At 44.5% G+C, this 26,616-nt stretch overlaps 1 protein-coding gene across 17 annotated transcripts in view; it reads right to left on the reverse strand.

Annotated features, from left to right (window-relative positions):
* Positions 1 to 26,616, reverse strand: part of LOC106576966 (calcium/calmodulin-dependent protein kinase type II subunit gamma) — a 115,699-nt gene that overhangs the window by 48,969 nt on the left and 40,114 nt on the right. For all 17 annotated transcript variants that reach the window (XM_045700797.2, XM_045700798.2, XM_045700794.2 and 14 more), the window contains exons 3-5: positions 14,414 to 14,473; positions 4,034 to 4,088; positions 1,651 to 1,716 (exon numbers count right to left, since the gene is read on the reverse strand). In XM_045700797.2, the coding sequence (XP_045556753.1) occupies positions 1,651 to 1,716; positions 4,034 to 4,088; positions 14,414 to 14,473 (181 nt within the window). The remainder of the gene's footprint in view (positions 1 to 1,650; positions 1,717 to 4,033; positions 4,089 to 14,413; positions 14,474 to 26,616) is intronic.

The following is a 26,616-nucleotide window of genomic DNA, read 5'->3' on the forward strand; positions in this document are numbered from 1 at the left end:
TAGTGCATAACTTTAGCTGATTTTATGGTTTTGGTGACGCCTGTCTTTGAATTGACAAAACATTACACACAGCTATTGTCAATGTACTCTCCTAACATAATCTAACTTTATGCTTTCGCCGTAAAACCTTTTTGAAATCGGACAACGTGGTTAGATTAAGGAGATGTTTATCTTTCAAAGGGTGTAAGATAGTTGTATGTTTGAAAAATTTGAATTTTGACATTTATTTGGTTTCAAATTTGCCGCTCTTGAAATGCACCTGCTGTTGATAGGGTGCACCACGGGTGGCACGCTAGCGTCCCACATAGCCCCAAGAGGTTAAAAGTTAATTTCCTTCTTAATGCGTTTGAGCCAATCAGTTGTGTTGTGACAAGGTAGGGGTGGTATGCAGAAGATAGCCCTATTTGGTAAAAGACCAAGTCCATAATATGGCAAGAACAGCTCAAATAAGCAAAGAGAAAAATGACAGTGCATCATTATTTTGAAAGTTTCTTCAAGTGCAGTCACAAAAATCATCAAGTGCTATGATGAAACTGTCTCTCTCAAGGATCACCACGGGAAAGGAAGACCCAGAGTTACCTCTGCTGCAGAAGATAAGTTAATTAGAGTTAATCCTCAGATTGCAGCCCAAATAAAGTAACAGACACATCTCAACATCAACTGTTCAGAGGAGACTGCGTGAATCAGGCCTTCATGGTGGAATTTCTGCAAAGAAACCACTACTAAAGGACACCAATAAGAAGAAGATACTTGCTTGGGCCAAGAAACACAAGCAATGGACATTAGATCGGTGGAAATCTGTCCTTTGGTCTGATGAGTCCAAATTTGAGATTTTACGTTCCAACCGCCGCGTCTTTGTGAGATGCAGAGTAGGTGAACGGATGATATCCGCATGTGTGGTTCCCACGGTGAAGCATGGAGGAGGAGGTGTGATGGTGTGGGGGTGCTTTGCGGGTGACACTGTCAGTGATTTATTTAGAATTCAAGGCACACTTAACCAGCATGGCTACCACAGCATTCTGCAGCGATACGCCATCCCATCTGGTTTGCACTTAGTGGGACTTTCATTTGTTTTTCAACAGGACAATGACCCAAAACCCACCTCCAGGATGTGTAAGGGTTATTTGACCAAGAAGGAGAGTGATGGAGTGCTGCATCAGATGATCTGGCCTCCACAATCACCCGACCTCAACCCAATTGAGATGGTTTGGGATGAGTTGGACTGCAGGGTGAATTGAAAAGCAGCCAAGAAGTGCTCAGCATATGTGGGAACTCCTCCAAGACTGTTGGAAAGGCATTCCTCATGCAGCTGGTTGAGAGAATGCCAAGAGTGTGCAAAGCTGTCATCAAGGGTGGCTACTTTGAAGAATCTCAAATATAAAATATATTTGGTTACTACATGATTCCATATGTGTCATTTCATAGTTTTGATGTACAATGCAGAAAATAGTAAAAATAAAGAAAAACCCTTGAATGAGTAGGTGTGCCCAAACTTTTGACTGGTACTGTTTGTGTGCATATAAGAGAGTGTGTTTGTATAATATGTGTGTGTGGTGTGTGTGTGTGTGTGTCTGTGTGTGTGGTGTGTGTGTGTGTGTGTGTGTGTGTGTGTGTGCATATGTGCACAGGAGTGTGTGTGTGTGTTCCCACCTGGCATCGGCCTCACTGTAATACTCTCTGGCAACAATGTCTTCAAACAGCTCTCCACCGGTGACACTGGGAGGAGAGAAACAACAGCTTAGTCAACACATGGACACCAGTCTGGAACCATGATGGTATGATGGCAAACACCCAGTCTACCAGGGACAACAGGAAACACAGCCCAGAGAGAGCATGTTCCACTGGACACACCCACCCACACACACACACACACACACACACACACACACACACACACACACACACACACACACACACACACACACACACACGCACACACACACGCACACGCACACGCACACGCACACGCACACACACACACACACATGATTTATGCAAAAGACAACATAGTCTAAGACAATGAAGTAGGTGTTTTGGTTGAGTAAGGATGTTGCCAACAATTGGGGCTAGGGCGTAACCCAAAAATGTGTCCTCTGAATGCCCTGTGGGGACACAGTGCGTGTCACCTTATCCTCTCCCCCTGTCAGAACAGACCCACTAGACTGTGTGTTCTACATAAAACTCTCAGTGTACACCAGTGTTTCCCAACTCCAGGCCTCGAGTTTGTCTAAGGCAACAACAAAAATGTGTGCCGTTGGGGGGGGGGGGGTACTCAGGGACTGGAGTTGGGAAACACTTGTGTACACCACTGCTGAAACCCATACACACCATCACAGCCTCTGGAGTACAACAACAAAGCAGGTATTACTGTAACTAAAGAAATAAACATTTCGGATGGTTTTGGGTATTAGATATACTCATGATAATAATATGGTCATTTAGCAGACTTAGTATTAACCTGTTAGGGCTAGGGGGCAGCATTTGCACGTCTGGATAAAAAAATGTACCCGATTTAATCTGGTTACTAATCCTACCCAGTAACTAGAATATGCATATACTTATTATATATGGATAGAAAACACTCTAAAGTTTCTAAAACTGTTTGAATGGTGTCTGTGAGTATAACAGAACTCATTTGGCAGACAAAACCCTGAGACATTTTCTGACAGGAAGTGGATACCTGATGTGTTGTATTGACTTTAAACCTATCCCATTGAAAAACACAGGGGCTGAGGAATATTTTGGCACTTCCTATTGCTTCCACTAGATGTCACCAGCCTTTACAAAGTGTTTTGAGTCTTCTGGAGGGAGATCTGACCGAACAAGAGCCATGGAACGATGATGTCCCATTAGACACCTGGCGCGCGAGTTCATGTTGGGTACCCTCGTTCCAATACGTTATAAAAGAGTATGCATTCGTCCACCTTGAATATTATTCATGTTCTGGTTAAAAAAGGCCCTAATGATTTATGCTATACAACGTTTGACATGTTTGAACGAACGTAAATATATTTTTTCCCCTCGTTCATGACGAGAAGTCCGGCTGGCTTAGATCATGTGCTAACAAGACGGAGATTTTTGGACATAAATGATGAGCTTTTTTGAACAAAACTACATTCGTTATGGACCTGTGATACCTGGAAGTGACATCTGATGAAGAGAATCAAAGGTAATGGATTATTTACATAGTATTTTCGATTTTAGATCTCCCCAACATGACGTCTAGTCTGTATCGCAACGCGTATTTTTCTGGGCGCAGTGCTCAGATTATTGCAAAGTGTGATTTCCCAGTAAGGTTATTTTTAAATCTGGCAAGTTGATTGCGTTCAAGAGATGTAAATCTATAATTCTTTAAATGACAATATAATATTTTACCAATGTTTTCTAATTTTAATTATTTAATTTGTGACGCTGACTTGACTGCCGGTTATTGGAGGGAAACGATTTCCTCAACATCAATGCCATAGTAAAACGCTGTTTTTGGATATAAATATGAACTTGATAGAACTAAAAATGCATGCATTGTCTAACATAATGTCCTAGGAGTGTCATCTGATGGAGATTGTAAAAGGTTAGTGCATCATTTTAGCTGGTTTTATGGTTTTGGTGACCCTGTCTTTGACTTGACAAAACATTACACACAACTCTTGTAAATGTACTGTCCTAACATACTCTAAATTTATGCTTTCGCCGTAAAACCTTTTTGAAATCGTAAAACGTGGTTAGATTAAGGAGATGTTTATCTTTCAAATGGTGTAAAATAGTTGTATTTTTAAAAAATTTGAATTTTGACATTTATTTGGATTCAAATTTGCCGCTCTTGAAATGCACCTGCTGTTGATGGAGTGCACCACGGGTGGCACGCTAGCGTCCCACCTAGCCCATAGAGGTTAATACACATAGCCATTACATGTGACCTCTGTAGGAATCAAAGCCACGTTGTATTCTGTGGTGTTATAAGCAGAAAGCACCGTTAGGTATGAGAGTTGTGAGAGTATACGTGCCAGAGGCTGACAGGTATCAGTATACTCACAGGTCAAAGACGAGGTAATGGAAGCCTTCCTCTGAGATACTTTCGTGTAGTCGTACTGTGGGACAGACAGACAGACACACAGACAGACAGGGGGAGAAACAGAGAAGAGTTAAATAACAGTCATCTCTTATGTCCTTGTCTCTCGCCTCGTCAATTACCCACCCCGCTTTCGCCCTGAGCCCCAGGGACGCACTTAGGACAGTGAGAGCGTGTCCGTGCCACGTTGTGACCTACAGTTCCTGGAAAGCAAGATATTTGCGTGGGCAAAACGCATACTCCCTCAATCCCCTGTTGCCTCTGGCTGTGGAAGTGAAGCTCCTTCTGGATAGGAGGTTACGCCGTTTCATCCAGGTGACAGGAGCAGGTGTCAGTGGGAGTAGCATTGCACTGCCACTTAAGTCCTGCAGCATGTCTGTTCACGGTCTTCAGTGGCCAGTATAATACACACGATGTGTTAGCATGTGGCATGTGTGGCGTAAGAGATCAAGTTTGAATATACTGTATGTGTTAGTAACACCTCAGTGATATACAGACGCAATGAGATCCAAATATTGTCAATCCTAATGGACCCCCCCCCCCCCCCCCCCCCATTCCAATGACACACACGCACCCATGCCTGGCACGGCGCTGTGGGTACAAAGGGGAATGATGTAGACATTCCCACTGAGCTTCTGTGTTCACCATGGAATACCAGGATTTCCACTGGAACACACAGACTTCCAATGCTAACGCCATTCAAAGCATTGGGGCTTAGTGATATGTCCCTCAACACATCGTCTAAAATCGCTCCTGGCACACGATGGTGAGCAACCTTACAGGATGTGTGTTTGGGAGTCAACATGTGCCTGCATAAGTGTGTTCCTGTACTGAAGAGTGTGTGTTTAGTTATGTTTGATAGGATGTGAAGGCCAACAGTACGAATCAAGGGTAGGTGGTGTGTGTGAGTCGTGTGTGTGTATAGGCCTGCAATGTCTGTCACGTGTGTGTTTATGAGTGCAGAAAGAGAGCAAAAGGGAGCTAAGATGCCACAGTGAGGGGGCAGAGAGTCAGTGTGCGTGTGCGTGTGTGTGTTTTGGAATGAATTAGCTTGCCCTGCCAGCGGCAGTGCACTCCATTCCTCCCTCCCCCTCTCTCTACCTTTCTCTCTCTCAATTGCTCCCTTTGTTAGGAGTTTATCTGCAGTCCAAGCGGAAAACATGACAAGCTGTCCCTTCGACAGAGAGGTGAGGTGAGGTGAACGGAGAGAGATGGAGAGGAGGAGTGTGCTTTAGGGGACAGAGAACAATCTGGGACAGAGAGAGAGAGAGAGAGAGAGAGAGAGAGAGAGAGAGAGAGAGAGAGTCAGAGCAGAGAAACAGAGAAAGTGAAAGAAAGAGAAAGAAGGGGATAGGTGAGAGACAGATCGGGAGGGCGGGTGGACCAGCAAAATGAGATGCCGCTGGAGAACAGAAAGAGAGAGAGAGAGAGAGAGAGAGAGAGAGAGAGAGAGAGAGAGAGAGAGCGAGAGCGCAGAAAGAGGAGGATGAGAGAAGGAAAAAGCAATTGTAAAGAGATGGGAATGCAGAAAGAGGGAAGATAGTAACGAGAAGCAAGTGAAAGCAAAACTAAAAATGCAGAAGGAAGGAAGAGAGAAAAAGAAAGTAGGTGCTTGCGTGTGTAGTTTGAAGATGTGACTGGGTGAAGCTCATTAATATAGTCAGGCAGTAGGAGAAGAGGCATTCATGCTGTGCTATGAACTCTTCTCTCGTCCTCTCCTCCCTCGCTTTATCCGGTCCTCCCTCCCTACCTATCCCCCTTTCTCTCTATGGCTTTGAAAGTGTAATTACATGTTGTCTCACAGGCCTGCTTGCTGCTGCCTGCTCACACCCACCTGCTCTCACCCACCTGCTCACACACACACCACACACACACACACACACACACACACACACACACACACACACACACACACACACACACACACACACACACACACACACACACACACACACACACACACACACACACACACACACACACAGTGCCCCCGTCTTCAGCCACACAGCTCACCACCAACACAAATCTCACGAATTTACATTCCTGTTACACATACCTCACTAACACACGCACACATTGCACATGCTCGCACAAACCCACACCTGCATCAGTGGCGGTTGGTGCCGTTTAAGATGACGGAGGACAATTCTTTTTTTTCATGAGCATGGCATTATTTCTATTACAGCATATTGGATGACTAGGTTAAGGCTACTACATGATACTCAAATTTTCAGTGACACGGACAGATAGTGACACATTCAATACCACCTTGCACACTCTTGCCTGCATCTAGCTGATCTAGGGTGTAATCATTAGTCCAACAGTTGCAAACAAGAGTTTCTATTGGACAAATTCAGGTTTGTTTATCTCCGTTTCGTTCTGTTTGCTTCCGTTTAAGAAACCTTTTCAACGGAATCGGCGGAATGAACACACCCCTGATCACATGTAAACACAGTTCACTTTCATAGCAGCCAAGTTGTATTCCTTCTCACATATACACGCTCTCCTCCTTTCACATTCTCCCTTCGCTTGTGGACTTCAATGCACAACACGTCAGCTGTATGTGACCAGGCAAAAAAAACTTTCCAAGCCAAACCATATCATAACCGCTACACACAGCCTACATCGTTGTCATTATATTAGCTAAAGTAACGTCATAGTTAACATAGCTAATAGAACTAACACGCTACAATCATGCAGTACAGCAGTTACAGTTTAGCCATTACAGCTTAGCATGTGGCAATAAATTAGTAAAACCAAAAGCGTACCTTGACTTGGAAGAGTTCCAGTGTTGTGTTGGATAATCATAGCTAGCTAGCTAACATAGCATCCCTCTGTTTGAGCTGGGTGTTTGAATAGGCTAAACTAGCTAGCTGCTTTTGATAGCTAAGTAAGTGAAAGTGAGTAAGTGAAAGTGTTTTTTTTTTTTTAAATATCTCTTTCTCTCTCTCGCTTCTCCTTAATTTGTGAAGAAATGAATTTGTTCAAAACTGTTCAACTAGTGTCTTTCTCTTTGTCAACTACTCACCACATTTTATGCACTGCAGTGCTAGCTAGCTGTAGCTTACATGCTGACCACACCACTCGCATTGCAAAATAAATGTACACATACATGTTAGTCAAACATTTAATCTAAACAGCTCTCTGCGTAGCCAGGCGCTAACATATAACTTGGTTCTATTTTTGATGCTTGGCGTGCTGCAAGTCCCACCTCTCCCATCTCCTCACTGGTTTTTAGGAGCATACAGTTGAAGTCGGAAGTTTACATACACTTCGGTTGGAGTCATTAAAACTCATTTTTCAACCACTCCACAAATTTCTTGTTAAACTATAGTTTTGGCAAGTCGGTTAGGACATCTACTTTGTGCATGACACAAGTAATTTTTCCAACAATTGTTTACAGACAGATTATTTCACTTATAATTCACTGTATCACAATTCCAGTGGGTCAGAAATGTACATACACTAAGTTGACTGTGCCTTTAAACAGCTTGGAAAAATCCAGAAAATGATGTCATGACTTTAGAAGCTTCTGATAGGCTAATTGACATAATTTGAGTCAATTGGAGGTGTACCTGTGGATGTATTTCAAGGCCTACCTTCAAACTCAGTGCCTCTTCGTTTGGGAAAATCATGGGAAAATCATGGGAAAATCTAAAGAAATCAGCCAAGCCCTCAGAAAAAAAATTGTAGACCTCCACAAGTCTGGTTCATCCTTGGGAGCAATTTCCAAACGCCTGAAGGTACCACGTACATCTGTACAAACAATAGTACGTAAGTATAAACACCATGGGACCACGCAGCCGTCATACCGCTCAGGAAGGCGATGCGTTCTGTCTCCTAGCAATGAACGTACTTTGGTGCAAAAAGTGCATATAATTCCCAGAACAACAGCAAAGGACCTTGAAGTAGTAAAATGGCGCCGGAAGAAATGGCAGCAGTTTTACGGGCGCCCAACCAATTGTGCTATTATGTGTTTTTATTGCATTATTTGTAACTTATTTTATACATAATGTTTCTGCCACCATATCTTACAGCAGAAAAGAGCTTCTGGATATCTGGACAGCGATCACTCACCTCGGATTAGACAAAGACTTTTTCTACAACCAGAACGACACACAAGACATTCTCCAAACACCCCACAGGGCCGACATCCCTGTTATTCGCAAGAGGAAGCGACGCAGGTACAGAGGACAAAGAGACGGATGCCTGGTCAGGACCCGGAGAAGGCGAGTGGGGAAGCTGCCATTACCGTCAATACTACTCGCCAGCGTGCAATCATTGGACAATAAATTAGACAAGGTACGATCACAAAAATCCTACCAACGGGACATAAAAACTGTAATATCCTATGTTTCACGGAATCGTGGTTGAATGACGACATGGATATTCAGCTAGCGGGATATACGCTGCACCGGCAAGATAGAACAGCACACTCTGGTAAGACGAGGGGGGAGGTGTCTGTGCGTATTTGTAAACAACAGCTGGTGCACAAAATCTAAGGAAATCTCTAGATTTTGCTCACCTGAAATAGAGTATAATGTGATAAATTGCATGCCACACTACTTGCCTAGAGTTTTCAGCTATACTTTTCGTGGCTGTTTATTTTCCACCACAGACAGATGCTGGCACTAAGACCGTACTCAGTCAGCTGTATAAGGAAATAACCACTCACGGCGGCGCTCTTAGTGGTCGGAGACTTTAATGCAGGGAAACTTAAATCAGTTCTACCAAATTTCTATCAACATGTTAAATGTGCAACCAGAGGGAAAGAAACTCTAGATCACCTGTACTCCACACACAGAGACGCGTACAAAGCTCTCCCTCGCCCTCCATTTGGTAAATCCGACCACAACTCTATCCTCCTGATTCCTGCTTACAAGCTAAAATTAAAGCAGGAAGCACCAGTGACTCAGTCTATAAAAAAGTGGTCAGATGAAGCAGATGCTAAACTACAGGACTGTTTTTCTATCACAGACTGGAACATGTTCCATGATTCTTCCGATGGCATTGAGGAGTACACCACATCAGTCACGGGCTTTATCAATAAGTGCATCGAGGACATCGTCCCCACAGTGACTGTACGTACATACCCCAACCAGAAGCCATGGATTACAGGCAACTTTCACACCGAGCTAAAGGATAGAGCTGCCGCTTTCAAGGTGCGGGACTCTAACCCGGAAGCTTACAAGAAATCCTGCTATGTCCTGCGACGAACCATCAAACAGGAAAAGCGTCAATACAGGGCTAAGATTGAATCCTACTACACCGGCTCTGACGCTCGTCTTATGTGGCAGGGCTTGCAAGCTATTACAGACTACAAAGGGAAGCACAGCCACGAGCTGCCCAGTGACACGAGCCTACCAGATGAGCTAAATCACTTCTATGCTCGCTTCGAGGCAAGCAACACTGAGGCATGCATGAGAGCATCAGGTTTTCCGGACGACTGTGTGATCACGCTCTCCGTAGCCGACGTGAGTAAGACCTTTAAAAAGGTCAACATACACAAGGCTGCGGGGCCAGACGGATTACCAGTACGTGTGCTCCGGGCATGTGCTGACCAACTGGCAGGTGTCTTCACTGACATTTTCAACATGTCCCTGATCGAGTCTGTAATACCAACATGTATCAAGCAGACCACCATAGTCCCTGTGCCCAAGAACAGAAAGGCAACCTGCCTAAATGACTACAGACCCGTAGCACTCACGTCCGTAGCCATCAAGTGTTTTGAAAGGCTGGTAATGGCTCACATCAACACCATTATCCCAGAAACCCTAGACCCACTCCAATTTGCATACCGTCCAAACAGATCCACAGATGATGCAATCTCTATTGCACTCCACACTGCCCTTTCCCACCTGGACAAAAGGAACACTTATGTGAGAATGCTATTCATTGACTACAGCTCAGCTTTCAACACCATAGTGCCCGCAAAGCTCATCACTAAGCTAAGGATCCTGGGACTAAACACCTCCCTCTGTAACTGGATCCTGGACTTCCTGACGGGCCGCCCCCAGGTGGTGAGGGTAGGTAGCAACACATCTGCCACGCTGATCCTCAACACTGGAGCTCCACAGAGGTGCGTGCTCAGTCCCCTCCTGTACTCCCTGTTCACCCATGACTGCATGGCAAGGCACGACTCCAACACCATCATTAAGTTTGCATATGACACAACAGTTGTAGGCCTGATCACCGACAACGACGAGACAGCCTATAGGGAGGAGGTCAGAGACCTGGCCAGGTGATGCCAGAATAACAACCTATCCCTCAACGTAACCAAGACTAAGGAGATGATTGTGGACTACAGGAAAACGAGGACAGAGCACGCCCCCATTCTCATCGACGAAGCTGTAGTGGAGCAGGTTGAGATCTTCAAGTTCCTTGGTGTCCACATCAACAACAAACTAGAATGGTCTAAACACACCAAAACAGTCATGAAGAGGGCAAGACAAAGCCTATTCCCCCTCAGGAAACTAAAATGATTTGGCATGGGTCCTCAGATCCTCAAAAGGTTCTACAGCTGCAACATCGAGAGCATCCTGACTGGTTGCATCACTGCCTAGTACGGCAACTGCTAGGCCTCTGACCGCAAGGCACTACAGAGGGTAGTGCGTACGGCCCAGTACATCACTGGGGCTAAGCTGCCTGCCATCCAGGACCTCCACACCAGGCAGTATCAGAGGAAGGCCCTAAAAATTGTCAAAGACCCCAGCCACCCCAGTCATAGACTGTTGTCTCTACTACCGCATGGCAAGTAGTACCTGAGTGCCAAGTCAAGGACAAAAAGGCTTCTCAACAGTTTTTACCCCCAAGCCATAAGACTCCTGAACAGGTAATCAAATGCCTACCCGGACTATTTGCATTGTGTGCCCCCCCAACCCTCTTTTTTACACTGCTGCTACTCTCTGTTTATCATATATGCATAGTCACTTTAACTATGCATTCATGTACATACTATCGCAATTGGCCAATTTTGGCCCTGTCCGGGGGTATCATCGGATGGGGCCACAGTGTCTTCTGATCCCTCCTGTCTCAGCCTCCAGTATTTATGCTGCAGTAGTTTATGTGTCGGGGGGCTAGGGTCAGTCTGTTACATCTGTAGTATTTCTCTTGTCTTATCCGGTGTCCTGTGTGAATTTAAATATGCTCTCTCTAATTCTCTCTTTCTCTCTTTCTTTCTCTCGGAGGACCTGAGCCCTAGGACCATGCCTCAGGACTACCTGGCATGATGACTCCTTGCTGTTCCCAGTCCACCTGGCCGTGCTGCTGCTCCAGTTTCAACTGTTCTGCCTGCGGCAATGGAACCCTGACCTGTTCACCGGACGTGCTTGTTGCACCCTCGACAACTACTATGATTATTATTATTTGACCATGCTGGTCATTTATGAACATTTTAACATCTTGACCATGTTCTGTTATAATATCCACCCGGCACAGCCAGAAGAGGACTGGCCACCCCTCATAGCCTGGTTCCTCTCTAGGTTTCTTCCTAGGTTTTTGGCCTTTCTAGGGAGTTTTTCCTAGGGAGTTTTTCCTAGCCACCGTGCTTCTTTCACATGCATTGCTTGCTGTTTGGGGTTTTAGGCTGGGTTTCTGTACAGCACTTTGAGATATCAGCTGATGTACGAAGGGCTATATAAATACATTTGATTTGATTTTGATTTGATTGGGCCAACCAACCAGTGCTCCCGCACATTGGCTAACCGGGCTATCTGCATTGTGTCCCGCCACTCGCCAACCCCTCTTTTACGCTACTGCTACTCTCTGTTCATCATATATGCATAGTCACTTTAACCATATCTACATGTACATACTACCTCAATCAGCCTGGCTAACCGCTGTCTGTATAGCCTGTCTTTTTACTGTTGTTTTAGTTCTTTACTTACCTACTGTTCACCTAATACCTTTTTTGCACTACTGGTTAGAGCCTGTAAGTAAGCATTTCACTGTAAGCTCTACACCTGTTGAATTCGGCGCACGTGACAAATACACTTTGATTTGATTTGAAGATGCTGGAGGAAACAGGTACAAAAGTCTCTATATCCACAGTAAAACGAGTCCTATATCGACATAACCTGAAAGGCCGCTCAGCAAGGAAGAAGCCACTGCTCCAAAACCGCCATAAAAAAGCCAGAATACGGTTTGCAACTGCACATGGGGACAAAGATCGTACTTTTTGGAGAAATGTCCTCTGGTCTGATGAAACAAAAATATACCTGTTTGGCCATAATGACCATCGTTATGTTTGGAGGAAAAAGGGGGAGGCTTGCAAGCCAAAGAATACCATCCCAACCGTGAAGCTCGGGGTGGCAGCATGATGTTGTGGGGGTGCTTTGCTGCAGGAGGGACTGGTGCACTTCACAAAATATATGGCATCATGAGGAAGGAAAATCATATGGATATATTGAAGCAACATCTCAAGACATCAGTCAAGAAGTTAAAGCTTGGACGCAAATGGTTCTTCCATATGGACAATGACCCCAAGCATACTTCCAAAGTCGTGGCAAAATGGCTTAAGGACAACAAAGTCAAGGTATTGGAGTGGCCATCACAAAGCCCTGACCTCAATCCTATAGAACATTTGTGGGCAGAACTGAAAAAGCGTGTGCAAGCAAGGAGTCTTACAAACCTGACTCAGTTACACCAGCTCTGTCAGGAGGAATGGGCCAAAATTCAATGCTACCAAATGCTAATTTAGTGTATGTAAACTTCTGACCCACTGGGAATGTGATTAAATAAATAAAAGCTGAAATAAATCCTTCTCTCTACTACCATTCTGGCATTTCACATTCTTAAAATAAAGTGGTGATCCTAACTGACCTAAGACAGGACATTTTTACTAGGATTAAATGTCAGGAATTGTGAAAAACTGAGTTTAAATGTATTTGGCTAAGGTGTATGTAAACTTCCGACTTCAACTGTATACCCATGTGGGTGATTGAAAGATTAACTGAGGTCCACACTCCAGTCCAGTTGGTGGTGGTAATGCAACCAACTTCTTCCACAGAAGAATAAGAAGACTACTACTACTACTACTACTACTGAAGAAGGAGAGATGACTAAAAATTTGTTTCCCCTATTATCTGTGGATTAAATGTCAGAGTAGAGAATACACGACTTTGGGTGACTCAAAATGGGTAAAAATTCTACAAAGATCCATGAAGAAAAGGACCTTGTGCATTTCAGGTTTAATATCAACCCAATGTATATATTCCAGGACAAATTAGCTAGCAACAACAAGCTAGCTAGCTAAATGTCCATGAATGTTTCATGTGTTTCGACCTGTCCCCAAATGAATATAATTGGTTCAGAGTTCATTTCGATATTTCAACCTGCGTGTCTGGATCACGTCTGGTGTGGATGTGCAAAATCAACATGCGGAAGCACGCGTGTCCCAGGTTTAGAGGGCATATTATGCTTTCAGTGCTAGATTCATTCTCTGATCCTTTGATTGGGGGGACAACATGTCATTTCATGCTGCAAGAGCTCTGATAGGTTGGAGGACGTCCTCCGGAAGTTGTCGGAATTACTGTGTAAGTCTATGGAAGGGGATGAGAACCATGAGCCTCCTAGGTTTTGTATTGAAGTCAATGTACCCAGAGGAAGATGGAAGCTAACTGTCCTCCGGCTACACCATGGTGCTACCCTACAGAGTGCGGTTGAGGATACTGTAGACCTTCATTGCAAAACAGTGTGTTTTAATCAATAATTTGGTGACAAGTGTATATATTTAGTAGTTTTATCTAAAAATGATAACTTTTTAAATGTTTCACTATTATTATTTTAATAAATTCACTGAGGAGCCTACACTAACCTGCATGTATGTCGCACATTCACTGTAGTGGAAAGAGAGGCTGGCTTGCAGTGTGAGGCGAGGTGACAACTGTCATTTCCCTGAGTTTGCATGCGGTGGTGGGTTGGCTCCTAAATTCTGTGGCTCTCACTCACCAGTCGGACCATGCAAATGGTCCACACTAGTGGGCATAATTTCATTTGGCTGGCTCCCTCCATTTGCCTACACCCTAACTCTCTTCCATGAAGTGCTGAGGTGACACCATACAACACACTGACACTGGAGACACCCTCAATGCTCTTCAAACCAACATGGCTGAAATATGGGCAGAATTTGACCACTCAAATCTCTTCTGGACACCCAACAACGTTTTGGCAGCGGTCAAATGTACAGCGAGAGACCTCAGCTGTTGCTAGACTGACGACAATGTCACCTCGGTTTCGTCCTGTCATTGTTGGTTGCCACCAAACTGCTCTTGCTCAGCAGGAAGGTTGCCATACAGACACACTTTCATTTAGCCTACTATGGTAAGTACAGTAGGAGCCACTCACCTATGTTGGGATGTTTGAGCAGGCGACAGATGCGGGCCTCTCGTTCCAGTTTTTGATGATCTGAGGGGAGAGGAGAAGGAAGATAAACACAATCGTACACCTTTTCTGTTGTTCAGTCGATACCCTGCAGGATCTGTCCATTTTTTAAAACTCTTTCCACAAACCACCATTTGGCAATGAAACTGGTGGGAACATCCTTATGTATCATGTATGTTATGTTCAAGGGGCTCTTTACTTACAGTAGTAGTACTATAAAAAATCAAAATCAAAATATACAGTCATTCAGGCAGTGGAGTCTCATCCGTTCTGCTGTCCCACCACCAATTGGACGGGTCTACTATACCCCCATCTCACCCATCTCTCTTCCATATACACTGGGTATACCAAACACTAGGAACATCTTCCTAATATTGAGTTGCAACCCCCCACTTTTGAACAGTCTCAATTTGTCTGGGCATGAACTACAAGGTGTTGAAAGTGTTCCCCAGGGATGCTGGCCCATGTTGACTTGAATGCTTCCCACAGTTGTGTCAAGTTGGATGGATGTTCTTTGGGTGGTGGACCATTCTTGATACACACAGGAAACTGTTGAACGTGAAAAGCCCAGCAGCATTGCAGTTCTTGACACACTCAAACCGGTGCGCCTGGCACCTACTACCCTACCCTGTTCGAAGGCACTTAAATATGTTTGTCTTGCCCATTCAACATCTGAATGGAACACATAACAGGTGACATCAATAAGGGATCACAGCTTTCACCTGGATTCACCTGGCCAATGACATGGGAAAAGTTCCTAATGTTTTGTATACTCAGTGTATATTTAACCAGGTTGGTGTGGGGTCCTGATATTTATGAGCAGGCAGAGCAGCCATGCACAACTAACGCCTCCCTCCACTCAGCTCCTACAGTGCAAGGAACCAGGGCTAAGGCGGAGGCGACAGGGGACAGAGATGGAGAGGATGGTGGAGAAGTGATCATCCCAACAATGTACTTCAGACATACAGTAAATATAAACCCCCACACATACACACACACAATATAACAATATACACCCCCACCAATTATGATTTTTTAAATAAAATAACAATTACGGTATTTGAAAATACCCCAGTTTACGGTATGTATATACGGTATATCACCCAAGCCTAATCAGTGGTAACCTTGGCAACAAGACCCAACAGTTACAAACAACATTTCTCCAAATCAGGCTCCATCCTAAAGGAGGTTTATAATAAACTGATGTTCTATTCTGGTGTATATTAAACTACACTGAACTCAGTTGACCTGCTTCATCAAATATCCTTTGATTAAAGGATATGAGAAATGGAAACTCATAATAATGTACAGCATATCCAGGCAAGCATGAGCTGTGTACTAGAACACACTGCGATGCACAAAAATGCTTGCAGCAGCACAAGCCTATTGCACTTAGTTAAATTAGTCTCCTGGGCTCAGACTAATACAATCACTGTCCAGTTAAGGACTCTAATAGTAAAGGCGGCGCTGCGCGGGGGGGGGGGGGGGGGGGTGTGTGTGTGTGTGTGTGTGTGTGTGTGTGTGTGTGTGTGTGTGTGTGTGTGTGTGTGTGTGTGTGTGTGTGTGTGTGTGTGTGTGTGTGTTCACATCGACTAACCGGTGCCCTCGCACATTGACTCTGTACCGGTACCCCATGTATATAGCCTCGCTATTATTATTTTACTGCTGCTCTTTAATCATTTGTTACTTTTATTTCTTATTCTTATTTTTTTAAATTTTTACTGCATTGTTGGTTAAGGGCTTGTAAGTAAGCATTTCACTGTAAGGTCTACACCTGTTGTATTCGGCGCATGTGACAATTTTTATTTTTTCAAATTTGATTTGACATCCATCGGTGCGTGGGTGGGCAGTATTAAAACCTAGTTCTCCAATTGCAGCCTTACATGGATAGATTGGATGGACAGACAGATGGATGGCTAGAATGACAGATAAAGAGATGGTACTGTGGGATGAGGAGAGAGATCGTGGGCCAAGTTCAGCCAGACCTTGGCCCCAGCTGTTAGGCTCCCGGGGACAGACGTGTGTGTTATGTGTGTGTGTGTGTGCGTTATGTGTGTATGTGTTACTACGCCAGGGCAGAACGGAGTAGACCTCTGGCCTCTCTAAGCCCCCGTCTCACGCTCCTGTCCCCCGTCCAGGATTTAGGATTTGGGAAACGGCGCCTCCGAGTCATCCCAACTAGCTGGCTTGGTGCTGGAATCATCTGTCCGGCTTGTTACATAGCTGGCCCACAGAAAGAATGTGACCTCATCAATGGAATATGACATGGCTACATACACAGAGCATAGCTAGCCATGGCAGCCATTAGATGGGCAGAGACACTGGGATTTTACAGTAGAGATCGCAGGGGCCGAGTAGAGAGTATGCTGGAAACCTCCCTTCGGTACAACCACGGTCACTCACAAAAACACACCTTTCCTATTCGGAGAATTTCAGAAGTAAAAAGTCAGCTCTCGACACTTGAGCACCTGGCCTCAGAAAGGCTTGTCATTTCTCACACACACAAACATACACACAGCCAAGAACATATGCCACACACACACACACACACACACACACACACACACACACACACACACACACACACACACACACACACACACACACACACACACACACACACACACACACACACACACACACACACACACCTCCAGGTAATCTATTCTACAACACAAGGCCACAGTGCTCAGGTTTAAAAGGGGGGATTTTCTTTTAAATTGAAGGTTGGGATCTGAGGCCATTCAAGCTCTGACATTATCTGAGGATGCTGTGCACACGCACGCCCTCTCTCTGTCTGACAAACATGTTCCTGTGACACACACACACACTCTGGACACACACAAGTTGGCTGCTGTGAAAAGATAATGGTAGACTGCGGAATGAAGGGTCTGTCACTGAGAGTCAGAACCAAAGGGTGAGAGAGGAGAGACAAGAGAGAGCAGAGAGCGAGAGCAAGTGAAAATGAGAAACTGAGTGTGAAGGAGTACTGTAGACAGAGTGAAAATGCTGGGTGAGAGCAGGTGGGAAATAGGCGATAGGGTGGATAAAGACACGCAGATGGATAGTTACTGGGTGTTCATGCTTTTGTTCCATCCCAGCACTAACAGAGGGAGAACACTGTGTTAACAAATGAGTTCCATCATGGTGGTCCTGGATGACTCACTCCACCAGCTGGATTAGAGACAGTGAGTGAGTGAGTGAGTGAGTGAGTGAGTGAGTGAGTGAGTGAGTGAGTGAGTGAGTGAGTGAGTGAGTGAGTGAGTGAGTGAGTGAGTGAGTGAGTGAGTGAGTGAGTGAGTAGGTGAGTGAGTGAGTGAGCGAGTGAGTGAGTGAGTGAGTGAGTGAGTGAGCGAGTGAGTGAGTGAGTGAGGTCGAGTGAGTGAGTGAGTGAGCGAGCGAGCGAGCGAGTGAGTGAGTGAGTGAGTGAGTGAGTGAGTGAGTAGGTGAGTGAGTGAGTGAGCGGGCGAAGAAGTAGAGTGAGTGAGTGAGTGAGTGAGTGAGTAGGTGAGCGAGCGAGCGAGCGAGCGAGCGAGCGAGTGAGTGAGCGAGTGAGTGAGCGAGTGAGTGAGTGAGTGAGTGAGTGAGTGAGCGAGTGAGTGAGTGAGTAGGTGAGTGAGTGAGTGAGCGGGCGAAGAAGAGAGTGAGTGAGTGAGTGAGTGAGTGAGTAGGTGAGTGAGTGAGTGGGCGAGCGAGCGAGTGAGCGAGTGAGCGAGTGAGTAGGTGAGTGAGTGAGTGAGCGAGCGAGCGAGCGAGCGAGCGAGTGAGTGAGTGAGTGAGCGAGCGAGCGAGCGAGCGAGTGAGTGAGTGAGTAGGTGAGTGAGTGAGTGAGTGAGTGAGTGAGTGAGTGAGTGAGTGAGTGAGTGAGTGAGTGAGTGAGTGAGTGAGTGAGTGAGCGAGCGAGTGAGTGGGGGGGGGAAGATAGACTGACCTTTAAAAGGATTACGGGACTGCCAACAGTTCGACCCGTTACACCCACACACACCCAGCCTGAGCCGCTCAGATAACCCATCAACCATGGACCACTGAACTACAGCCAATCACTATCCCTCTAGGTGTGTGCACGTGTGGTTATGTGCATGTACATTTGATACGGTATGCGCATTTGTATGTATGTGTGTGTGTGTGTGTGTGTGTGTGCATCCAACCAGCTGCCACTCCTCTTCCTCTCTCCCCATCTGACCTCTCCAATCCCTTCTGACAGTCACTGAGGCCTAATTCACAGAAATGACATAACGCAGCGCCTGCATTAAATATTCATCTCAGATCCCTCTCTATCTTTCTGCGCTCTCTCCTCTCTCTCTCTCGCCTTCCATCTCTCTACCATTCAGGAGAGGAGCAGCATCAAAACAGCAGCGTATCCAGCTGTGCCAACCACCTACTGTCACAATGTAATGACCATGCGATAATAGTAGAATAAAAGTGTCTGCATTGCTTGCTGTTTGGGGTTTTAGGCTGGGTATCTGTATAGCACTTTGTGGCAACTGCTGATGTAAAAAGCGCTTTATAAAAATACATTTGATTGAATTTGATTGTAGACACGGAGTCATACACTGTAAAATAACCTGTTAACAATGCATTCACCATTACAGTTTGCTTCAGATGTTGCTTAGCATACAATGTGATCATAGATCAAAGAAAAGACAAGGCTGCTACTGAACTCTCTCATTCATTCACTCATGTCGAGTCGTCCAATGTTCCTCACTGTGTGTAAAAATTATTTTAAAAAGCAACAGATGAGATCAAAGACAAAGAAACTAAAGCTATAGGAGTGAAGCACAGGGCACATAGACTACGTTAAGTTCACAAGAAGGATTATGTCTCCTGTGTGTGTGTGTGTGTGTGTGTGTGTGTGTGTGTGTGTGTGTGTGTGTGTGTGTGTGTGTGTGTGTGTGTGTGTGTGTGTGTGTGTGTGTGTGTGTGTGTGTGTGTGTGTGTGTGTGTGTGTGTGTGTGTGTGTGTGTGTGTGTGTGTGTGAGGCTGAGTAAGAAGAAAGAAAGAAAGAAAGAAAGAAAGAAAGAAAGGAAAGAAAGAAAGAAAGAAAGAAAGAAAGAAAGAAAGAAAGAAAGAAAAAGAGAGAGAGAGAGAGAGGAGTGAGAGCAAGAGATAGAAAGAGATGGGGAGAGCAAGAGAAGTATGCTTTTAGTCGTTCGTACAGGGATGTTTTGATTGAGTTTAAAGGCTCGAAATGGAACTGCTGCGCTGGTTAAACGCCCCACAAGAGCAGAATTATTTTTTAAATTCAGCTGAAAGACAATGCCCATACTTTACCCATGATGTAGCACAACAATTTAAGTCAATAAGTCATAGTTTTAGTCAAAGTATTATACAGTGGATTCGGAAAGTATTCAGAACCACTTGACTGTTTCCACAGGTTTTTTTGAAATGTTTGTAAATTTATCCCCCCCAAAAAACAGAAATATCACATTTACAGAAGTATTCAGACCCTTTAATCAGAACTTTGTTGAAGCACCTTTGGCAGCCATTACAGCCTCGAGTCTTCTTGGGTATGATGCTACAAGCTTGGCACACCTGTATTTGGGAAGTTTCTCCCATTCTTCTCTGCAGATCCTCTCAAGCTCTGTCATGTTGGATGGGGAGTGTCGCTGCACAGCTATTTTCAGGTCTTTTCAGCGATGTCCGATCGGGTTCAAGTCCGAGCTCTGGCTGGGCCACTCAAGGACATTCAAGGACATTCAGAGACTTGTCCCGAAGCCACTCTTGCATTGTCTTTGCTGTGTGCTTAGGGTCGTTGTTCTGTTGGAAGGAGAATCTTTGCCCCAGTCTGAAGTCCTGAGAGCTCTGGAGCAGATTTTCATCAAGGATCTCTCTGTACTTTGCTCCATTCATCTTTCCCTCCATCCTGACTAGTCTCCCAGTCCTTGCCGCTGAAAAACATCCCCACAGCATGATGCTGCCACCACCATGCTTCACCATAGGGATGGTGCCAGGTTTCCTCCAGACATGACGCTTAGCATTCAGCCCAAAGAGTTCAATCTTGGTTTCATCAGACCAGAGAATCTTTAGGTGCCTTTTGGCAAACTTCAAGCGGGCTGTCATGTGCCTTTTAGTGAGGAGTGGCTTCTGTCTGGCCACTTTACCATAAAGGCCTGATTGGTGAAGTGCTGCAGAAATGGTTGTCCTTCTGGAAGGTTCTCCCATCTCCATAGAGGAACTCTGGAGCTCTGTCAGAGTCACCTCCCTGACCAAGGCCCTTCTCCCCCGATTGCTCAGTTGGTCTGGCGGCCAGCTCTAGGAAGAGTCTTGGTGGTTCCAAACTTCTTCCATTTAAGAATGATGGTGGCCACTATGTTCTTTGGGGAACTTCAATGGTGCAGAAATGTTTTTGCACCCTTCCCCAGATCTCTGCCTCGACACAATCCGGTTTCGGAGCTCTACGGACAATTCCTTCCACTTCATGGCTTGGTTTTTACTCTGACATGCACTGTCAACTGTGGGACCTTATATAGACAGGTATGTGTCTTTCCAAATTATGTCCAATCAATTTAATTTACAGGTGGACTCCAATCAAGTTGTGGAAACATCTCAAGGATGATCAATGGAAACAGGACGCACCTGAGCTTAATTTCCAGTCTCATAGCAAAGGGTCTGAATACTTATGCATTTGGAAATGACCAAAACCATTATTAAATATGGTATTTTTGTTTTTTATATTTAATACATTTGTAAAAATGACAAAAAAACTGTTTTCGCCTTTGTCATTTTGGGAAATTGTGTGTAGATGGATAAATTTTTTTTTTTTTAATCCATTTCAGAATAAGGCTGTAATGTAACAAAATGTGGAAAAAGGGAAGGGGTATGAATACTTTCCAAATGCACTGTATATATTTGGGGATGAAGTGGGAAATCCGAAGTGGTAACATCAGATATATTCCGTGCCAATGTTGTGTGTTTCCCCTATGATATGACATGCTAATACTTTTCAGTCTACATTTCTTTTCAGGGCAGGTTTTTATATCAATGTTACCAGCCACTAACATGGCATTATTTATTCATCAGAAGCACCTGCAAAGCTTCCTCTTCGCTCCCCTTGTCACCCCAAGAAAAATGGTTTTGACCACGCTCCACTGGTTTGAATGGTGCCGCTAGAAATCACAAGTGTCTATCCTATAATGAAAAAGCACCGGTGAAAGAAAATTCCATGAACTTGTTTATCTATTTTGTGCTGTTCTTAAATTTCTTTTGGTGTTTCATTTACGATGATCTCAGTGGTTTCCCCTATCCATCTGTGGCGAAGTTTTCCCTAAATGCTTAAGACAAATCCATTTCCAGCACCAGGGATAGCCTAGCCAGCTGGCTAATCTTTTGAATACGGTGTAGCTAGGTTAGCATTGCTAGCTAGATACACTGACATCTGTCAGTGCCCTACTTGTTGTTATTTCTCACCTCCATGTGGAAATCACCACAACGTTCACAGCCCCAATTCGTGAATATGTATTAGCAGCCTGCGTCATGGAACCTAAATGAGAATTTACGCTACAGGACAAGAATTTAAGTTGAAATAGGGGTGGCATTGTCCCGTGGTGGGAGCTTTAAATTCCTTTCCCAGAATGTAAAACAATCCCACAGCCAGCACACACACTGCACATATTCAACAGTGGATTATGTGAGTGACATTCAGTGTGTAAAGCTATGACATACCACTGGAATAATTTACAATGGTGCACAGATGTCTTTATTACATTAACAGCAGACACTCTATATCCAAACAGCCCCTTCAGTACAGCCCCACCCTGCTCTCACTGCTGGGCCAGGAAATGTCCAGCAGGACAGTTCATCTGGAACATGGATGTGTGTGAGTGTGTTTCAAGTTTCAAAGTTTATCTGCCACGTGCACAGGACACAACAGGTGTAAAACAGTACAGTAAAATTCTTACCTTGAGAACACTTTCCCGTCAATGCAGTGATAACATAGATAATAATAGAAAATAGAATAAAATACATTTAAAAAATCATAACAACTACAATGTGAGTTAAAGAAACCCAAGAATGCAAGAATATACGGTGCATTCGGAAAGTATTCAGACTTTTCCATATTTTGTTACGTTACAGCCTTATTCTAAAATGTATTAAATACACATTTTTCTTCATCAATCTACACTCAATACCCCATAACGACAAGGCAAAAACTGTTTTTTTAGAATTCTTTGCAAATGTATAAAAAATTTAAAAAACTGGGACATCCCGAGTGACATTGCAGTGCTAGAGGCGTCACTACAGACCTGAGTTCGATCCCAGGCTGTATCACAACCGGCCATGATCGGGAGTCCCATAGGGCACCGCACAATTGGCACAGCATCGTCCGGGTTAGGGGAGGGGGGGCTTTACATGGCTCATCATGCTCTAGTGACTCCTTGTAGCGGGCCGGGCGTCTGCAGGCTGACTTCGTCGTCAGTTGAACAGTGTTTCCTCCGACACATTGGCGCAGCTGGCTTCCGGGTTAAGAAGCACAGTTTGGCTGGTCATGTTTCGGAGGACACATGACTCAACGTTCGCCTCCTGAGCCCGTTGGGGAGTTGCAGCGATAAGACCAGATCGAAATTGGCGAGATTATTTTTTTTTAAATATATTATTCAGACCCTTTGCTATGAGACTCAAAATTCAGTTCAGGTGCATCCTGTTTCCATTGATCATTCTTGGGATGCTTCTACAACTTGATTGGAGTCCACCTGTAAATTAAATTGATTGGACATGATTTGGAAAGGCACACACCTGTCTATATAAGGTCCCAAAGTTGACAGTGCATGTCAGAGCAAAAACCAAGCCATGAGGTCGAAGGAATTGTCTGTAGAGCTCCGAGACCGGATTGTGTCAAGGCACAGATCTGGGGAAGGGTACTGAAACATGTCTACAGCACTGAAGGTCCCCAAGAACACAGTGGCCTCCATCATTCTTAAATGGAAGAAGTTTGGAACCACCAAGACACTCAGAGCTGGCCGCCCAGCCAAACTGAGCAATCGGGGGAGAAGGGCCAGGGAGGTGACCAAGAACCCGATGGTCACTCTGACAGAGCTCCAGAGTTCCTCTGTGGAGATGGGAGAACCTTCCAGAGAACCTTCCAGAAGGACAACCATCTCTGCAGCACTTCACCAATCAGGCCTTTATGGTAGAGTGGCCAGATGGAAGCCACTCCTCAGTAAAAGGCACATGATAACCCTCTTAGAGTTTTCCAAAAGGCACCTAAAGGACTCTCAGATCATGAGAACAAGATTCTCTGGTCTGATGAATCCAAGATTGAACTCTTTGGACTGAATGCCAAGCATCACGTCTGGAGGAAATCTGGCACCATCCCTATGGTGAAGCATCATGCTGTGGGGATGTTTATAAGCGGCAGGGACTGGGAGACTAGTCAGGATGGAGGGAAAGATGAACGGAGCAAAGTACAGAGAGATCCTTGATGAAAACCTGCTCCAGAGCGCTCAGGACCTCAGACAGGGGCAAATGTTCACCGACGCTAAGCACACAGCCAAGACAACACAGGAGTGGCTTCGGGACATGAACGTCCTTGAGTGGCCCGGCCAGAGCCCGGACTTGAACCCGATCAAACATCTCTGGAGAGACCTGAAAATAGCTGTGCAGCGACGCTCCCCATCCAATCGGACAGAGCTTGAGAGTATCTGCAGAGAAGAATGGGAGAAACTCCCCAAATACAGGTGTGCCAAGCTTGTAGTGTCATACCCAAGAAGACTCAAGGCTGTAATGGCTGCCAAAGGTGCTTCAACAAAGTACTGAGTAAAGGGTCTGAATACTTATGTTAATGTTCAAACATTTCTAGAAATCTGGTTTTTGCTTTGTCATTATGGGGTATTGTGTGTAGATTGATGTCGAAAAATAACAATGTAATCCATTTTAGAATAAGGCTGTAAAGTAACAAAATGTGGAAAAAGTCAAGGGGTCTGAATACTTTCCAAATGCCGTCATTGATTGCACACTAACTGCCTCGCGGATTGCTGAATCCACAAGGACTCGCTCTACATTCAAGATCACGTTTCCCTAAACCCCTACACCCACCATTGTTTTTAGACGGTTTGTGTGCGTAGGTTTAGTGTGCGCGCGTGTGTGTTTTGTGTTCCAGACACCGCACCAGGGACACTGCTCAGCATTTATGGGGTCAGACAGTAACATACACCAACACACACACAGACACACACAGACAATACGAACACACCCACACACCAATGCCATTCACACAACAACAAAAAACAACAAAAACAATGGTCGGTGTGGGGGTTTAGGGATCTTGAATGTAGAGCGATCCCTTGTGGATTCAGTAATTGGCGAGGTAGTTAAAGTGCAATCAATGACTTGCAGCTTGATTGTGCATCATGTTCTGCTTAGGAGAGGTCAGCTGTTCGAGTGATGCTAAATCAGTGGATGAATGGCAGTACATGACAACCTCTTTCTCCTCTCAGATTCTATACATTCTCCTGGAGAGACATAGGGTTGGGGGCGTTGACCCTTGAAGAAATGACCAAAACCATTTCTTCAGTCTAAAGTATAATAGTGGTGATGAAAACAGGTACGCACCAAGCCTTGCCTGTGTGAGACAGTCTTTCTTCTCCAACATAACCTATTGAAAACCGTTAGCATGCAAATCCCCAAACGCTCGTTGGGCATTTGCATCAATTATGGAAATGTTAAGTGGACTTTTGGTCAGTTTTAATCTCAGGTGTCTGTCTATTAAGTCATATATTCTGACAGCTCAACTTTACGCGTGGGAGATCTAAGCATGCACTAAAGTACCAAGGGAGGCCAAGTTAAACCCTAACAGAAAGAGGAGTTTGTTCAAGAACGGTTCACTTTCTTACTTCCAGACATAAGTGACTGGAGTACACTGAAGGGCGCTCCATCCTTCCCGCTCTGCCTCTCTGTGTAGACCTCCCCAGACGAGCTAGATGGATAAATAAACATTGGGCCGTATTTTACTATATACTGTTATTGATGCATGGAACGGTTTGGGTTTTTACTTTAACTTCTATAACGGTATTTGAATGTTTGGTTTGTTAAATGTGATACGCCGTGTGTAAAGTACATTTTTATAATTTACTCCAGTACTTGAGTTATCTGTCTCCACTCTCTCCATGCTGCTTTCCACACAGACCTAGCCCGTCTCCACACAGACCTAGCCCGTCCCGTCACTCAAGGAGCGTATTTGTTGGTGCTCGACCACTAGACACTTGCGTTAAGTCTGCATGGTCAACGCAGCATGATGATGTTTCCACTTTGTGTCTTAATATAAACCCACAAGTGTTCTATAATTACACTATTAGTTTGTGTTTCATACATATGCAAATAGCTAGTTTGTTTTTTCTAACCAAGTTCGGGCTAAATCGTGTTAGCCGCTAATGCTATTCGCTAGTTAGCGTCATAGCTAAGAAGACTTGAGGCTGTAATCGCTGCCAAAGGTGCTTCAACAAAGTACTGAGTAAAGGGTCTGAATAATTATGCAAGTGTGATATTTCAGTTTACATTTTTTACTAATTTGCAAAAATGTCTACGAACCTGTTTTTGATTTGTCATTATGGGGTATTGTGTGTATATTGATAAGGGGGAAAAAAAACAATTTCATCAATTTTAGAATAAGGCTGTAACGTAACAAAATGTGGAAAAAGTAAAGGGGTCTGAATACTTTCCGAATGCACTATATATTCTAACTATATAATTAGAATAATCATTCTATTTCCATGATTCCAACAGTTTATCAGAGTGTTTTGATCTAAATCATAAGTCAAATCTCAATTGCAACATTTGGCTACAAATAAGCCCTCGATTTTTGGCCAATATCATGCAGCCCTACATGGCAATGTGGAAATGATCTCAAATAAGTGCAGGAAATGCAGAAATGTATGAAAATCCAGAAAATGATTTTAGGTTGAAGCTTAATTGTACAGTATAAAACAATCACAATGGTGAAAGACCCATTGAAATCCCTTAGAATGTATGTGTTTCCACCCTGGGTCACGCACTACTAATTGAGAAAATGGTGATCTTTTATTATTCAAAAACATAAAATACAATCAAAAATTTGAAAAATACTGTGATATGAAACTTTGGCCATATCGTCGTCTTTCGGGCCTTCCGAGTGACGCAGTGGTCTAAGGCACTGTTTCGCAGTGCTAGCTGGGCCACTAGAGATCCTGGTTAGA

The sequence above is a fragment of the Salmo salar genome, chromosome 18 (genome assembly GCF_965601325.2).
Source record: "Salmo salar chromosome 18, fSalSal1, whole genome shotgun sequence".
Lineage (NCBI taxonomy): Eukaryota > Metazoa > Chordata > Actinopteri > Salmoniformes > Salmonidae > Salmo > Salmo salar.